The sequence below is a fragment of the Manis pentadactyla genome, chromosome X (genome assembly GCF_030020395.1).
Source record: "Manis pentadactyla isolate mManPen7 chromosome X, mManPen7.hap1, whole genome shotgun sequence".
Classification (NCBI taxonomy): Eukaryota; Metazoa; Chordata; class Mammalia; order Pholidota; family Manidae; genus Manis; species Manis pentadactyla.
The window spans coordinates 122641853-122659640 of NC_080038.1; the positions used below are offsets into that span (position 1 = coordinate 122641853).

Consider the following 17788-nt stretch of genomic DNA (forward strand, 5'->3'; position numbering starts at 1 on the left):
TATAAAAAGTAAGAAAATAATTCACAACCATGTGCAAATTAATTTTTTTCAAATTAGAAACTAAATTGTGACAACATAATCTTAACCTTTTTGCATTTTATTTATATATATTTTTTAATTTTTAGTTTCAGTCTGATGGAGGCAAACAAGAAGATAAAGAGAAAACGGTAAGACTAGAAAAATCCAATGTGTCTGATGTTTGTCTGGGTGCAACATACTGCAGATTTTCCTGTGAACCAGCTTTTGTCCCTTGTGAATAATCATTTTATACATTTCTTGCTAAGCATAGCTTTTGGCATATAATACGGTAATCTTTTAAGAGTGATAGCCTCCTGTTCTTGAGGACTACCATGTTGAGAAAGGAAGAGGGATAATAAAAATCCCTTGTTCTCTTGCTACCCCTTTCCTTCCCTCACCTCATTTGCTCTGTTAGGTGGAGAGACATAACTAACCATTGTGAAAAGGACAGTGATAGTGTGGGAAAGTAGACATGGCAGTTTCTCCAAGGCTGACATAAATTTATTTGGGAAGGGGGGATTAATATGAACCTCTTACTGAAATAATTTTTCCTCCCTTCTTCTTAGGAAGTTATCCTTAGCTGTTTGCTTAGCATTACTGACCAGGTACTACTTCCATCTCTTTCTTTGATGGACTGCAATGCTTGTATGTCTGAGGAACTATGGGGAATGTTTAAAACATTTCCATATCAGCATAGGTAAATACATAATATTTTTGTATTTTTAACTACTATTCTAGTGCATTAACCTCTAAGTGTTCAACTTTTCCTAATTCTTCATCTCATCATTTTTTAAGATATCGTCTGTATGGCCAATGGAAGAATGAAACTTACAACAGTCACCCACTTTTAGTAAAAGTTAAAGCTCAAACAATAGACAGAGCCAAGTATATCATGAAGTAAGTCTTAATTTGTTTTTCTTCATATTAATCTAAAGTATATCTGGATCTATTTTACTTCCTTTCAGTTTGTGTGTGAGCCTCAATTCTGAGGGAGCCCAGGAGTATTTGCTAATGGTATAACTGATTGTATGGATACTGCAGGTAAAATGACTGTCAATTTTTGTGGTATTTTGATTACCAAGTTTTTGTAGTTGTCATCTTTGTATAGTTATAAAATCTAATAAAAATCCTCTTATTGCATCATAGGATGAGTTTTTTTAAAGGACAGCATACTGTGGTCATTGCTCAGTTTACAAAATACATTTAATGGTTGGTACAAGATAGTCAAGGTTCTACAAATTTCCTCTGCTAAAGTTACAGTGATTTTCTTTTTTTTTTGAAAGATCTAATATAATTATGTAGAACTGTTTCCACAGGGAGTCAACTTTTGAAAGTTTTCTATTTTTTTCATTTGTGTGCTTTATATTCATGTCATTAAAAACTTACTAGTGATTTTATTTTACTTCCTGGTAAACTGAGAAGTTTAATTGAAAAATTATATACTTCAGATTATTTTGATTTAAGATACTAAACACACTGCTGTATTCCCAGTGTTTTCAGCAAGGCTGTTTATTGTCTTTTCTTTCACATTTGTGGTATGGCTATTCTCATTAAAAGTAGTGTGTGCTGTAGTTTAACTAGATTTAACAGTATGCAGTGATACTATCTTTGCCCAATTGTGTTGTCTTTGGTCACAGTCTGCGGGGGAAACATGTATGCACAGTCATAATCTGGTTTAATAGGTGCTATTGTACAGTATGTATAGACTTAAGAGGAAAGAAAAGAGAGTGAATCATCTGATCCTGTGTAATTGGGGAGAGCACGAAAGGAGATGATATGTTAGAACTGATCCTTCTGAAAGAGTTCCAGTCTTAAGGATTTCTCAAATAGAGGTTTTATCTTAACAACAGCAGCTAATATTTATGGAGCCATTACTATATGTGCCAGGTATTGAATTAAGTGCTTTATATGGATTACTTAATAGTATATCTAATATTATTAAGTCTCTTAAATCTGTCTTTTCCATTCCTTGCCATTAACTTATTTTATTCGGAGTATTGCAGCACCTTGTATTACTCTCTTTGTTCAAACCCTGCAGGTTATATGTCTGACTTTATGGCATGGTGTTGTAAAGGAACCTCCATGACCTGTCCCTTCCTATTTTCAACCTCATTTCCCACCAGTTCTGCCTCCAGTTATAGTGAGGCCACTTATGTTTCCCTGAAATGTGCTATGATCTCCTTTTCATTTGCATATATTTCTTGTTTCTTGTGTACAAATTTTCCCTTACCTCTGTTTCCTTTCTCCATTTGGTGACCTCATCCTCAGAGGGTGGGCCTCCGGTGGCACCTCCTCTGTGAAGCCCTCTGTTAGCACAAACCACCAAGCACAATTGATTCTTTATTTGTGCCACCACTGTCCCAAATGCATATAGTGGTATCATACCCCTTGATATATGTTGATTACTTTTCTTTTTAAAATCTTCTAATTGTTTGAATAGTTTATCCATTCACATGGTTTGATTTTCAGTAAGTATAAACAGGTAGACAGTAAAATGTCTCTCAGCCTATTGCCTGTCTACTTAGTTCTCTCAAGGAAAGAAAAAGTAGTCCCTGTTTATTTTCTTACTGATCCTTCCAGAAATTTTTATTTATGTGCAAGTGAATACAAGTATATTATTCCCCCCTTTTATAGTATTGACAGCACACAGTAAGTTCTGTTCTATAATTTGCTATATTTAAGAATATAAAAATTTTTAAATGGTTTTAAATCTGTCTCCCAAGCTGGACTGAAGTTAAGAGAGGGTCTATTATTGCTCCTTGTATCCCTAATGTTTAGCACTTTGCCTGTCGTAGAAGTCATTAATATGAATGAATGAAGGGACTAACTAATTAATTAACTAAAATATTTATCACAGAAGAATATGTGCAGAATTCTTAATATACTTGAATTTTTGTTGCATTTTTAAGCTGTAACTGTTTCACCACGCTTGAACAATGTGATTTTGGTATTGATTGAACCTTATGTTGAGAATAGAGTGTATTAATTTATTACTTCCAGAATTTTATAAGTTTTTGATTACTCTTTAAGACATGAATTTGCTATAGGGAATCCAGTAATTCATTCCATAAATGCTCATTGATTGTGTTCCATATATGAGACACCATCATAGATTGAGGAGAAGACATAATCAAGAAAGTATTCCTTTTATTTTTGTTTTTTTCCCCCCAGGGTGGTGGAGGCAGAAAGGAATGGGATAAAAAAAGTATGGAGAGCAAACGTTAGCTTTGGCAGGTAGTAAGGCCACCTGAAATAGTAGGGTCAAAAGTAAGGACAGGTGGTATTAAGTTTGAAGGTATAACAGAGTATCGCCAAAGTTTAAAACTTGATGGGTCTCTCTTTACCATTGCAAAAAAGAAACTGGGCCATGGGGAATGGGAAAGAGAAGCACTTGATGAAATAATTTTGATTGATGAGCCAGTATTGTCATAAGAAACTTCTTAAGGTATATCAAGTTTGCCACTTCCAGAATGGTCACATTCCTTGAACTATCAACTGAATTGATTATTTGCTTCATTATATTTTCAGTCTAGAAAGCTTCTTGTCATGTGTATGCTTTTTAAGTTTCTAGATTTATTATGTAATAATCTCACCAAAAGAGTTGAAGGTGCTGTTTAATAATTGTTTTGAATTCTAAGTACTTCACAGATATGAATTTCTAGAATGTTAGTAAAAGAATACTGAACAGAGGAAAAATTAAACAGGAAGAAAAGGAGTAGAATTTATTTTTCAAAAGTTGTTTCTTTTGAATATAAAAACCAAAAAAATTTCCTATATCAAGGAGTACAGCATTAGCTATTACTCTTTTGGGGTCACTGAGACAGATGGCACAAGGTAGGTCATTGCATTACACCAAATTTGATATCTTAATCCCTAAGGTGATAAATTGGCCTTTCTAAATCTAAAATAATGATTCTCTATAAGAAGAGTTGTATGTACTTGTAGGGTACATTAAAAGTTTTAATGCTTATTACTATTACTATATAAGGAAATGTATATATTATAAATATTAAGCATTAGTACAAAATCTTAATATCCCCTGGGAGATGCCTAATTAAAATAGTCCAAATCCTGCAGTAAAGTATATGATGAAAGTGGTTGTTTACATGGATTCATTTTGGATACTTGGGAAAGAATTTTTTTTTTCATGATGTAACAAAGTTATCAACATTATAGGGAAAATTATGTAAGATGAACCCTGCCACCTTTTTCTCCCCTTGTAGGCGTCTAACCAAGGAAAATGTGAAGCCTTCTGGAAGACAAATTGGAAAGTTGAGCCACAGCAATCCAACCATTTTGTTTGATTATGTATGTTTTGGGGTTAATATTATTTTAAGGGACTTTACTGTTATCTTTAAATCAGCACAGGTGGAAATGAAATAATGTAGTTTTTAAAATGTGTGGTAGTCTTGGGGTGGAACTTTTAGCAAATGATTATTTCAGAAATGAAACAATATACAATATATTTAATACATTGATATATTTTTCTAGTAATGTGTAACAATGCTACTGTTTTAAACAGTCTATCAGTCATTTTGATTTATTGAAACATAGTAAAGAGATGGATTAGTTGTTGATATAGTTATTAGAAACATCTGAATAACATTTCATTGTGATTCAGATATAACATTCATATTTAGAGATCTCTAAAACATTTAGCATGAAAGTAGCCTCTGTAATTCCAAAATTCAAGTTTAGATGCCCTGAAATTATTTCCTAATTGGAAAATACAGCCTAACAAAGTATTTTCTAAGAAAACGGTAGAATAGTAGGTTGTATATAAATACAAAATAGAAGGAAACAAATTTTAAGCATTATTTCTTTTGAAAAATAAAAAGTGTAGCCGTTATTTAAATAGCACCAAGTTATTTTTTAATTAGTTAATGCCATCTATTCTTTGTTGCTGTCTTCCAGATCTTGTCACAAATACAAAAGTATGATAACTTAATAACACCTGTAGTAGATTCATTGAAATATCTCACTTCATTGAATTATGATGTCTTGGCCTGTATCCTTTTGAGTGAAGTAATGCATAGATTTCATGTTTCATAGGTGTTAATGGTGAACATTTTAATTTCATTCTGAGTTCCTTTAGAAACCATTTGCATATGATTCTGTTGGCTGATCTGAAAGTTGGTCAGTCAGTAGTGAGTGAGTGAGTGTGTGTGTTATATAGAGAGACACAATGTTAAGTTTACTAAACATCTTGAAATTGGTGGTATCTGTCTTGCTGAGAGATGGAAAAGAGGCTAAAGAAGAAAAGTTGGTACTACAGTGTGTGTATTTTTAAATCATTTGTGATAACCTGAAGCTTAATTTTTCCCAAGATGCAGCATTTGTTGTTTTAAGGGTCTTTGTTAGAGATATAGTGACTTAAAATTTTTTCTTAATGTATGAAAGATTGTATCATTGAAGCTTTAGCTAATCCAGAAAAGGAGAAAATGAAACACGATGATACAACCATCTCAAGTTGGCTTCAGAGTAAGTATTTTTATTTTTCCGAGGATGAAATTTTCATCTGTTGTGACTGCCATTCGATGTATTCTATTACCTATACTAAGAGCCTACTTGTCAAGAGCTCTTTAGAACATCTAGCCACTTGATTTCTACTGAGTGTCCAAGTCCTTGGCTGTGTAAGGAGGTTTATATGGTATGTACTTCTAAACTCAAGAGGCCAGTATTGGCTGTGGTAGAATTTGGGTAAGCATTGGTAGGGAGATGAAAATTCCCTTCTGGTCTATTATTTTAGAGGAATTAATCTTAAGGGAATGATTATCCTTACCATCCTGAGGTTCCAGTTATCTTAAAAGAAATAAAAATTTTCTCTTGTTTAACAAAAAACCTAGTCTTGTTTTATATATTTTTTATTTCTTGTACCTTAGCAGCTAGTTCACTTTTCTTTCAACTATTGTGTCTGATAGCTGAATCTTGCAATAGCTCCTCATTGCCCTTTAGAATCTGAAATCTGTAGAAGTCATACAAGTTCTTTCAGAGTTGGGCCCTTACTCACTGTACTAGCGTCATCTTTTGCCCCTTCCCTAATATTCTAGGTTCCATTAATACTGAACTACTTGTGCTTTGCATGGCCCTTTTGCATGTGTTATACCCTCTACTTGGGATACTCTTCTGTGTCCACTCATCTCCTCCACCACATCTCTACTTGCTCATTAGATTTCAGTTTAGAGGTCAGTTTCTTTGGAACTCTTTCCCTGTTAATGCTCCCACCAGAAGTCAGTATTAGGTCTCCCTCTTCTGTACTCCCATGGAATCTTTTATTCATAGTGATTTCAGTTTACTTTTCTGTGTCCCTCACTAGACTGTAGGCTCCTTGAGGGTAGGACCTAGGTTTGTTCATTATTTAGGTGCTCAGCAAATAATTGTTGAAAAGGCTGTGGATTACTTGACTTAACTCAGATCTCCTCCTCTTGTCTTGACTGGGGTTTTCTCACTATTCAGTGATAATGGACTGTTGGCTAAAATTGGTCTTTGTCTGCTTCTTGCTCTGGCAATGCTTTACCTGTTTCCTTGCCTCTCCACAACTAGTAGCATGTTCCCAGATAAAAAGATTTTTGTGTGTGTATGACTCAAACGAGAGGCGGGTGTTTTGTTGATCATTCAGCTCTATGGAGCGATCTGCAAGATTTTGTTGTAGCCTATCATAAGCTCTGGAATCAGGCCAGATAGGTTTGAATCACTTTTCCATCTCATACCAACTGTGCGACCATGAACAAATTACCCAAATTTTCCTCACTGATAAGTTTGTACCAACCTGAGATGATTATTGCAAAGATTAAATGAGATAATTAACAAAGGGCTTAGTACAGTGCTTGGCATATGTATGTATGTTCAATAAATATTAGCTATTATTATAAAATTCCATTCAATGGCATTAGCAATACAATTTCTCCAGCCTCATTTTGTTTTAGAAATTGAGTTAATTGAAGAAATCACACACTTAGTATTGTATTTTTTTGTTTTATGAACTGTTCTTAAAAAGCCCTATTTTTTAATTTCATATAGGTCTGGCTAGTTTCTGTGGTGCAGTTTTTCGTAAATACCCAATTGATCTTGCTGGTCTTCTTCAATATGTGGCTAATCAGCTAAAGGCGGGCAAAAGGTATTCTTAGCAAATTATATGTAAATGAAATTAAGTAATTTGAGTTCTTCTGGTGATATTATTGGGATATTGAGATTGCTATTATCCTGAAAAGGTATTTGCTACAAGCTTATTAGAATAGTTGCTCACTTATTTATATTGAATTCTGTAACTAAAACTGTAATTTAATACATAAACTTTTTATTTACAGAAAGAAATGTAATATTTGGCTACATATGTGATTAAAAAGACTAACTTATTTTGACTACCTGTTAGGCTTTTGAATAAATAGTATATTGTAAATCCTCTTAGGACAAAACATATTGTACTATTGATTATTGCTACTGGACAGTAATTGACCTTTACATTGAGCATTTGGTTAAGGACATGTTTATTTTGAGGGTGTGGTATCTTCAAGACACTATTAGTTATTGAACTTGAACTTTAGAGATATGTAAAGCTTACATACCTTCTGGACAGTGTCCTATTTTCTTTGTAAATACTGAGGTATAATATTTTATTCTGGACCAATACCAGTGCTTAAAGTTTGAATTAGTATGTAAGGGAATTAAACCTCATCAGCAGTAGACTGACTAGAATCAAGGAACTGAAAATTGTTTCCAAAAGCTTTCTGGTAGAAAATAAACAAATTTATAAAGCTATCTGGTGTTCCAAAGAAGTATTACCTAAGTGATTCTTGACAGATTATTATTTTGGTTTAGGGAAAACCTTTAAAAAAAAAGTACTATTTAGATTCAGGATTTTATCAGCATGTCATTCATACTGTGCTCATCTAGTGATCATTCCTATATACTCTGTTTACTCTTTGTAGGCCAGGAGAACGTAATGTTATTTGTAAGTCTGTAACTCAGTTCTCTGTACTGTGAGTATAGTTTTTGTGACCATCTAATTAAAAGATAGTTTAAAGAAGAATTAAAATATTTCATTGGTACTTGTTGCATTCTAATTTGCATGAGGGCCCTCTTGTTTTCAAAAATCCTGTTAAGGGAAGTCAAGTCAAGTTGCAAGAGAAAACAATAAGAATCTTAGAAAATTCTTCCTTTGTCTATTTAAACTTGCGTCTTGGGTATGTGTAGCTTTCCCTTTGGAAAGACATCTATATTGGTTTTGTAGGAAAGAATGTTTTCATTTTATCTTCATTACTTAACTAATTAAAGATCTTGGAAGTTATAAAGTGTTATTTCTGTTGAAAGTCCTAAGCTTTTGAGAATTAAAATGCATAATTGTCAATACAGTAATGAATGTGGTTAAGGCTGACCACTAAACTTCCATCTTAGGCTCAAATACCACAACTTGATACTTTTGTTTCCTTCCTTTTTTCCTTTCTCCTCTCCTTCCCCCCCTCCATTCTTTCCAAGTGTGTGATTATTTAGAGATGGCTGTAACCAACAAGAATACATATTGGCCATCCTGTACTGGAGGATTAAAAAATGCTATGAGACATTACTGGGTCAACTGATAAAAATGAAATAGGAACTTAGGTTAGATAAAAGTATTGTATCAGTGTTAGATTTACTAAGTTGGTAAACTATGTTGTGGTTATATAAGAGAATAGCTGTGTTCTTAAGAAATACATTTAGGGGTAGAATGTACCTCTAAGTGATGTTGCTAAATAAGTAAGTTATTCTCAGGTGGTTCAAAAAAGTGTGTGTGTGTGTGTGTGTGTGTGTGTGTGTGTGTGTGTGTGTGTGTGTGTCTATAGAGAGAGGGGGAAGAGAGAACAAAAAATGATAAAGCAAACAGGAGTAAAAGTGTTAATAGGTGAAATCGGGGTAAAGGGTGTATCAGTGTGCTTTGTACTATTATTATCTTTGCATCCTATCTGTAAGTTTGAAATTATTTCCAAGTAAAAAGTTGAGCATAAACACATTACATGCCCAAGTATTTTTCAGTATAGTTCTAGGAGTGCAGTTTTTCCTTAAAAACTGCTTCAGCCCCTCACCCCCGTATTTATATGCAAATAATTTAGGGCTTCTCAGTATGTTAATTATAATATATTCTTTTATGTTTGAAGTTTCAACTATAAACTGTTTCTTATTTTTCTAAATAGTTTTGACCTGCTTATATTGAAAGAAGTAGTACAGAAAATGGCAGGAATAGAAATTACAGAGGAAATGACAATGGAGCAACTAGAGGCCATGACTGGTGGAGAGCAGCTAAAAGCTGAGGTGAGAGTTGCTATTTTTGTTTATTGACTTTTTAAATTCAAAATGTGTGCATACTCTCACCGTGAAGAATCCAAACAATACATAAGGATAGAAAACCAGACAAAACCATAGTACCCTTCCCTCATAACCACCCCCACCTTCCCTTAAAAATTGAGGTAAACCAGTTCTAATTTTTTTAAAAAGCTGAAGCAAAGTATAAAAGACAGTAATAGATATGTAAGAGAAATAAATACCACCTTCTGTGGTCCTTGATATCTTAACTGGCATAAATCTGAACATAGTTATTCTGTTGTTGAATCTGCTCCACTTGGAACAAAGAATACTCCTTTTCCTTTGTAAGGGACTGCAAGGTATAAAATGGGGAATATGCAGCAGTTTTAATTCAATTGTCAGTTATCTTTCAGCCAGTGACTATAATCAGTAACACTGCCACTGAAATAAATTTGTGAAGAAAGGGAAGGAATGTTGCAAGTATATGAGTTCTTAATCTTCCTGAACTGAATTGTAACTGAACTTTTTCTGTCTTCAAATCAAATGGCCTGTGTTATGTACTGTATGCTGGTAAATTTTGTCTTCTTTTGTGCAGGGTGGCTATTTTGGCCAGATCAGAAACACTAAAAAATCTTCCCAAAGATTAAAGGATGCACTATTGGACCATGACCTTGCTCTTCCTCTGTGTTTGCTTATGGCTCAGCAGAGAAATGGGGTCATCTTTCAGGAAGGTGGAGAAAAACATTTGAAACTTGTGGGAAAGCTCTATGATCAGGCAAGTTAAAGTGGCTTTTGTATTTATGTGGATTTTTAAAAATCCTAGTACTGGAAAATATGGAATGTTATATAATTTGAAAAATGCCATTTTGCACATCATGTAAGTGTGAAGCAGATCTAATGTAAAATAGATACTTTGGAAATATAGGGGCTATTTCTGTGCAAATTATGTTTAAGAGATGGCTCTTGGATAAGGTTTATATATATATATGTATAAGGTTTTCAGTTAAGCAGATAACTTCAAGTTGTTTGCTTTCATATCTTATCTGATTTCTGGAAATCTGAAATTTCAATCACAAAGTAGATGTGATCTTAATAAAATATATTTCTAAATACTAAGCATCAAAACCTATGATTTGCCTACAAGGTGTTTTTTTTTTATCACCGACTATATTCCAAGAGAAAAAAAGATCCACATAAAGTTTTCATCTTTCAAGGACAGTAGAATTGACTTCTATATACATAAAATTGTTGTGTGTGATTGAGGTGAATATATTCTGCTACTAAAAGTGATTAAGAATAGTTTGGAACTTGAGATCTTGTTGACTGTTAAAGCCTTAGATTAGTCAACTTTTGAGGGTCTTGGCATTTATTTTTTTTGTAATGTGATTATGTTTGTAGATTGTCTCTAAAGTTCTTTCAAGTTGGAAACTTTGAATTTGTGATTGTTAACCAAAATATTGTTAAAATGACATATCTTAATCATTTTGGGAAATGTTTATGTTGGTTTTGTAAAAACCAGTACCATTTATCTTTTGTTTTTTTTCAAATTTAGTGTCATGATACCCTGGTGCAATTTGGTGGGTTTTTAGCATCTAATCTAAGCACAGAAGATTACATAAAGCGAGTGCCTTCAATTGATGTGCTCTGTAATGAATTTCATACACCCTACGATGCAGCATTTTTCCTGTCTAGGCCAATGTATGCACACCACATTTCGGTAAGATAAATATTCTCTGCTGCCATTCAGGAATGACTCCAAATTATTTCTTACCTGTTTTATTTGTAAATGCATTTTAGCCTGACATAGATGTAGATCATGTCTCTTAGAGTTACTCTTTGTTAATACTCAGCTCTGAGCAGTATACAATGAGAATGCCCCTTTAAGAAAATAAGCCTTACTTTTTGTGTGATTTTACTGTTACTGCATCACCAGTTGATCAGGTTGATGTCTTATGGACCCTCTAGAACTGTAGCTCTCAAACATTAGTGTAGATGAAAATTACCAGGGAAGCATCTTAAAAACTCAATCCCATGTTCCCAAATTGTAATTTAGTAACTTGAATAGTACCCGGGGGGGATTTGTTTGTTTGGTGTTCTGTTTTTTTAACGAGCATTAGATCATTCTAACTCAGGCAAATGTGGCACATTATTGAGAAACACTCCTGTTGAATACAGAGCCCTGTTCCTTCACTGATAATATCCTGTCAGATAACTGACTTGTTGATGTGCAGAGTGCTTTGAAAGTAGTAGAGACAGATGGACAGAAAGACTTAACCATCCACAAGGTCTCTAAAAACTCTTGCAACCTCAGTGGTGTAACTCCTGGGAAAGGTGTATTCCTGATTCTTGTTTTATTTGTCTCCATCTAAATGAAATAAAAACAGAAGTAAACTAGAGCCTTCCTAGCAGGATAGCCCAGTAATGACTGTATTGAAATTCAAGTAAGGATATGGGCGAAAGGAGACAGCCTGCCCTCTCCTCTACTCCTCTATGCCACCTGCATGCTTTCCTGCAAAGCAGTGCCCACTAATGGTGCTTGACTCTTCCTTTTGCCTTGGGCCATGGCCAGTGCTCATTTGGAAACTGTGATACTTCCCCACTCTGACTGGAGCCCCAGCAGACTCTTCACTTTTGTACAGGCTTGGATTCTTCCCCTTCTGTTTTATTTGTTGTTTTAAAGTCTGTAAATGTATGGTTTGGGGAAAGATCTCAGTCTTTTCTCTTACACTACGATTCCGTGTTTGTTCCCAGTAGGGATACAGGGCTGTGTGGTAGAAGTGTGGGAAAAAAAGGCACTGAGAAATTCTGGGTTTTCATTGATCAGGCAATCACCCGTCAGTTATTAATATTTACGTATCAACTGCTGCAGTCTCACACTTCCCTTTAAGAATTAACTAAATGCTAATTGATTTAATGATCACTTTAGCATTGTGCAGCAATTCTGTGCTATACTCTTTAGGGGAAGGGGATAAGGTCTCTTCTTCCTCTTAGAATTTCTCAGTCCAAAAAATGGTGTGCTCCCTTTGCATAGTTATACTCTGTGTTGTTGCTCCCCTCCTTCCCCCAAGTAGATCAGTTTCAGCTATACAACAAGGGACCTGATTTCTTGAAGGATTGAGGTTGGAGGATTGCTTCATCTCAGGGATTCTGCCCTGCCCTATGCTATACTGAGAAGTGAACACACTAATCTGTGATATTGAACGCTTTGGCTGCCTGAGGTTGGCTGAACTTTTCCAGGTCAATAAACGGAGCCAGTCATTCATACCAATAGCTACCTTTTCTGTAGCCTGTGTAAAATACTGTGTCTTTGTCATTTAAGAATTACAAAAATCTAAAAAAAAAAAAGAAAAGAAGAAAAGAATTACAAAAATCTAAACAATAAATGTCATTTGCCTGTCAGGGTTGAGGAGGAAAACAACTATACAGAGGTGGTTATGTAGCTAAGTCAGAGATAAGTCTGTTCCCCATTGTCTATATCCTGTCTTCTGGAAAGGGAGTTCTTGGCAACCTTAGCTGCACTTTGGATGAGTATTCAACTTCCTGGGGATCCTTGCTTTTGCTTCTTGAATGAAAGCCTGTCTTGTAAAGCCTTTGATGAGAGAATGAGTATTGGAGGACTGCAAAGTCCCTTCCATAAATCGACTACCGATTTCTCTCCTGGAAATAATAAAGCTGACCAAACACTGCTCAGAATATTGGGCCAGGAAGAGCTTTCTGAATAGTAATTAGAAGTACAGCAATAATTGTGGGTATCAGTTCTATTCCATAGATCTAGTGCCCCAGTGACTTGAGCTCTAGAACTGTTATGCCTCTCCACTTGACTGAAGATGTGAGCTTGAAGAGGGAGTTAAACTGACTTTAGACAAATACTCATCATAGGTAAATATGAAGTATAGCTATCTTATTGTTTTTTTTTTTTTAACAAGATAGGGACTAGGGGAGTACCTAGTAACAAGTCACAGACTTGGAAGAGGATTGGGGAGATGGGCTATCCTATAACCCTCTCATTCCTATAACCTAATTTTCATTTATAATTATTGAGACTCACCTTGCAATGTGGGTCTGAAAAAAAGGCTCTCCCCCCAGTTCATATTCTAGATCTTGTCTAAGTCAGGTAGCTAAGTTATCTTATGCAGGTTGTTTCAACCCTATGCTATGTTTTATTAGACCCTTAGATGATATCATTCTGCTCACATAGATTTGTTATTATTTACTCTTGATAGTACCCACCCTCAAATTTTTAAACCCTTTCTTATCCCAGCTGCTCTGCTCTTAGGTCTCTGTTGTAATTGGGACCTCTCTCTTGTAAGTAATGTTCTTCATAGTTTTGTCACCTGTGTAGTCTCAGTAGTTATCATCAGTGTGCTTTCTAAAATGGGGTAGGAGGAGATAAATCTTCTCACTTCCAGAATAATTTTAAGATTCTCAGAGCCTGCTTGAGATACCGTGTGGAACCAAAAGCACTTGGTATTTCTTCAGTCTAGTGAGCCTGGGGTACAGACATACTTAGGAGGGAAGGCAGCTGGACTGTGGGGAGTCAAGACTGTTCTGCCGTGATGGAGAACTGGAAGTGGAACCTTTGACCTCTGACCTTCTAGTTCTGGGTTCCATGTTTAGCCCAAACAATGAATGATTTAAGTGTTTTTCTAACATAAAGAAGAAACTCTTTTTAGGTCTCCTCCTAGGTTCATCTTCAGGATTATGCCTAACCCAAACAAAATTTTTTGGGTGAGAGCTCTTGTATCCTAAAGAGACTGAGGGACATGAGACAATTCTTTGTATTATTTTATATATATATATCTTTTATATATATATAAAAAGCATGGGTGTGGTGAGTACTTGGTGAGTACTTTGTATTATATATATGTAATAATACAACTCTACTTTGTATTATTTTCTTTTTTGCATTTGGCATACACTCTTTAGTGTCCCATCCTTTACCTCTCCCACCCCCCCCTCTGGTACTAACAGGTTCTTTCCTTGTACAATTAAGAGTATGGCCTTCCTATGGCATGCCCCCTCCCCATCACACACACCCTTAAATTAGGGTAAACCAATCAGGCCACAAAATAAAACCCCACCATCGTGTCAGTTCCCACACTCTTTAAACCTAATATACCACAGCCATTCACAGGAAATCATATTTAGCTTAGCAGTCTAGTGAAGAGTTGGTTCCAGTTTGCCAGGGACTTCTAGTACTAACACTAAAGTCTTGCATCCCTGGAAACCTCTTAGTGGCAAAACTAGGCAGTTGGTCACACCCTACTTATCAGTCTTATGGTAACTTTTTCATAACCTTTCTTAGCATTGATCCAGCTTCATCAAGAAATTGTAACAGTCAATATGGGTATGTGTAGTGATAACACATTCTGTCCAGATTGGCTGTTATTAGTTCCATTCTGCCTCTTCATTAGTGTTAAGACTTGTTACTTGGTTCCCTTGACTATCTCAGAAGCAGGAGTGGAAACCCTGTATGTTTAATCTTTGTGCAGCAGTAAGAGACAGTATGGTTGGGAGAAACAGCAAGGGGCACACATGCCTATCCCCTTACTGAACAGGTTAGATTCAATAAGAATTTTCTGAAAAGCTCCTAATGAGCACCCAGGACCAAAGATTAGAGCAGTTTCCAGGGATGATTTATTTTAAAATCAATGTTGGTAAGGAAGTAGAATTCCTACAGCTGTTTAGATTGGTCATCTTTTGACTCTTGAAAAGGGAACAAAGGTTTTTATACTATGGAAGTCACTGCTATAAAAATATGTGTGTGTGTGTTTTTATCTTTAGTCAAAGTATGATGAACTTAAAAAATCAGAAAAGGGAAGTAAACAGCAGCATAAAGTTCATAAGTACATTACATCATGTGAAATGGTGATGGCTCCTGTCCATGAAGCAGTGGTCTCCTTACATGTTTCCAAGGTCTGGGATGACATCAGCCCTCAATTTTATGCCACATTCTGGTCATTGACGATGTACGACCTTGCAGTTCCACATACCAGCTATGAACGGGAAGTCAATAAACTTAAAGTCCAGATGAAAGCCATTGATGATAATCAGGAAATGGTAGGTTTTTGTTCTAGTAGCTCAAGTGTAATAACTTCATGGTATTAGTTCAGCATTGCCCATAGTTTAAACTTGTACTAAAAAGCTATGATCTTGTTGCTATATATGTTCCTAAGTGGGTTTAATGGTGACCTCTTACTGGGTAGGAGCATGGGTATGGGTGAGTACTTGGATGTTAACATCAATCAAAAGTTTTTGAGTTTACTTTTCTACTGAGGGCTGGGTTAGCAACTTTACATGATCTGTGTGACCATTTTACCATTGCAATTGCAAGAGCAATAGGAATTCCTAAAAGAGAACTCTTTCGGAGAAGGCTTTACTGAAGAGGTAAGTCTTGAGCTGCATGGACCTTGAAGGTAAATTAGGTTTGGAAATTTGGAGGCAAAGTGGCCACTCTAGAGCTCCAGCAAAGGTATAAAGTAGTCTAAGGTTTAAGGAGACCACTTCTACTGTAGTGAATTGGCTTAGGGATAATTTGAATAGAGTCAGATTATGTAGAGCAATGAAAGTTAGAAAAGAATGCTTGATAAAATTGAGAGCTATTTTAACTATTTACAATAGCCAAGAAATGGAAGCAACCTAAGTGTCCATCAGTAGATGAATGGATAAAGAAGATGTGGTACACATACACAATGGAATATTATTCAGCCATAAGAAGAAAACAAATCCTACCATTTGCAACAACATGGATGGAGCTAGAGGGTATTATGCTCAGTGAAATAAGCCAAGCGGAGAAAGACAAATACCAAATGATTTCACTCATATGTGGAGTATAAGAACAAAGAAAAACTGAAGGAACAAGACAGCAGCAGAATCACAGAACCCACGAATGGACTAACAGTTACCAAAGGGAAAGGGACTGGGGAGAATGGGAGGGAAGGGAGGGATAAGGGCGGGGAAGAAGAAAGGGGGTATTACGATTAGCATATATAATGGGGGGAGGAATGGGGAGGGCTATGCAACACAGAGAAGACAAGTAGTGATTCTACAACATCTTACTATGCTGATGGACAGTGACTGTAATGGGGTTTGTGGAGGGGACTTGGTGAAGGGGGGAGCCTAGTAAACATAATGTTCTTCAAAAAAAATGCACTGGGCAAAAAAAAAAAATTGAGAGCTATTTTAAATTCCTGAGCAGGGAAGTAATAATGGTAAAAATGATACTTTAGAAAGATTACTTGTGACAGCAGCATAAAGGATGCATTTTGTGGGGGAAAGGACTAGCATTAGGCTGGAAACCAAGAAAGTGGCTTTTTGGGTAATTCATTGTGAGAACGTAGACTGGTGGAGGTATATTGGGAATGCACAAGACTTGTAAGCAATTGGGATTTTGGAATGAATACGAAGGAAGAGTCAAAGATGATTGCATGCCTTAGACTAAAAGTACCAGTGTTGGGAAGATAGCCTGTTTTGATGGTGTATGAGGACTGGATGACTTTGTCTTAGATTTGTTGAATGGAGGTAAACATCCGTAAATATCCCTGTCGACATAATATATCAGCATTTATCTATTTTTTTAATTAAAAGAAAGGGAGGTAATGTGCCGGTAGTTAGAGAAGTATCTAACTTATACTTTGTAGCCTCCAAATAAAAAGAAAAAAGAGAAGGAGCGCTGTACTGCCCTTCAGGACAAGCTTCTTGAAGAAGAAAAAAAACAAATGGAACATGTACAGCGAGTTCTACAGAGACTGAAACTGGAAAAGGACAACTGGCTTTTAGCGAGTAAGTTAGAATTACGAAAGCAAACCTTTATAATTCTGGAGGTGTTGAAGTGTATTATGTTTTTATTTCAACTCAGTGTTCACTGTCCCAATTTTTGGTTACTCATTAATTCAGAGTCGACTTCACATGTTCACTAAAGGAACTGATTTAGCATGCTGGTGAAATTAACTTACAACTACAATATTGGCAGCTTATCATTCAACTTTTCTGTATAAAATCATACTTCTGGAGAAATTACAGGTAGAAAAATATCCGCAGAGTGAAAACAAGTCTCATCCCAGACATGACCTTTGGTTACAAACTATGAATAGCTTGTGGTTCTATAGCATTCTCTACACTGAAATTAATGTTGTTATGTTTAGTGGCTTTGAGGCACTTGAGGAAGAAATTTACCACTTAATATATTCTCCCCTTATTTTTAGAATCCACCAAAAATGAGACCATCACAAAATTTCTACAGCTGTGTATATTTCCTCGATGTATTTTTTCAGCAATTGATGCTGTTTACTGTGCTCGTTTTGTTGAGTTGGTACATCAACAGAAAACTCCAAATTTTTCCACACTTCTTTGCTATGATCGAGTAAGTTCTTCTTATTGCAACCTTTAAAAAAAGTCTCACACAAAGATAGCTAAACATTATAATCTATAGAGGTATTGCTGTGTGTCTGGTTAAAAGCATGAACCCAAGAGCCACGTGCCTGAACTTGAATCC

The 17788-nt window shown here is 35.5% G+C and overlaps 1 protein-coding gene across 11 annotated transcripts in view; it reads left to right on the top strand.

Annotated features, from left to right (window-relative positions):
• THOC2 (THO complex subunit 2) overlaps positions 1–17788 on the top strand; it is a 123627-nt gene that overhangs the window by 82517 nt on the left and 23322 nt on the right. For 10 of the 11 annotated variants that reach the window (XR_008995266.1, XM_057495930.1, XM_057495931.1 and 7 more), the window contains exons 13-25: positions 126–167; positions 585–715; positions 814–915; positions 4242–4326; positions 4933–5026; positions 5419–5499; positions 7039–7135; positions 9186–9303; positions 9890–10069; positions 10847–11011; positions 15079–15354; positions 16935–17076; positions 17499–17656. Coding sequence is in view for 10 of the 11 variants with exons in the window: in XM_057495930.1 (XP_057351913.1) it covers positions 126–167; positions 585–715; positions 814–915; positions 4242–4326; positions 4933–5026; positions 5419–5499; positions 7039–7135; positions 9186–9303; positions 9890–10069; positions 10847–11011; positions 15079–15354; positions 16935–17076; positions 17499–17656 (1671 nt within the window). In the remaining variant the exon portion in view is untranslated. The remainder of the gene's footprint in view (positions 1–125; positions 168–584; positions 716–813; positions 916–4241; positions 4327–4932; positions 5027–5418; positions 5500–7038; positions 7136–9185; positions 9304–9889; positions 10070–10846; positions 11012–15078; positions 15355–16934; positions 17077–17498; positions 17657–17788) is intronic. The other variant, XM_036880832.2, reaches the window with a different exon arrangement.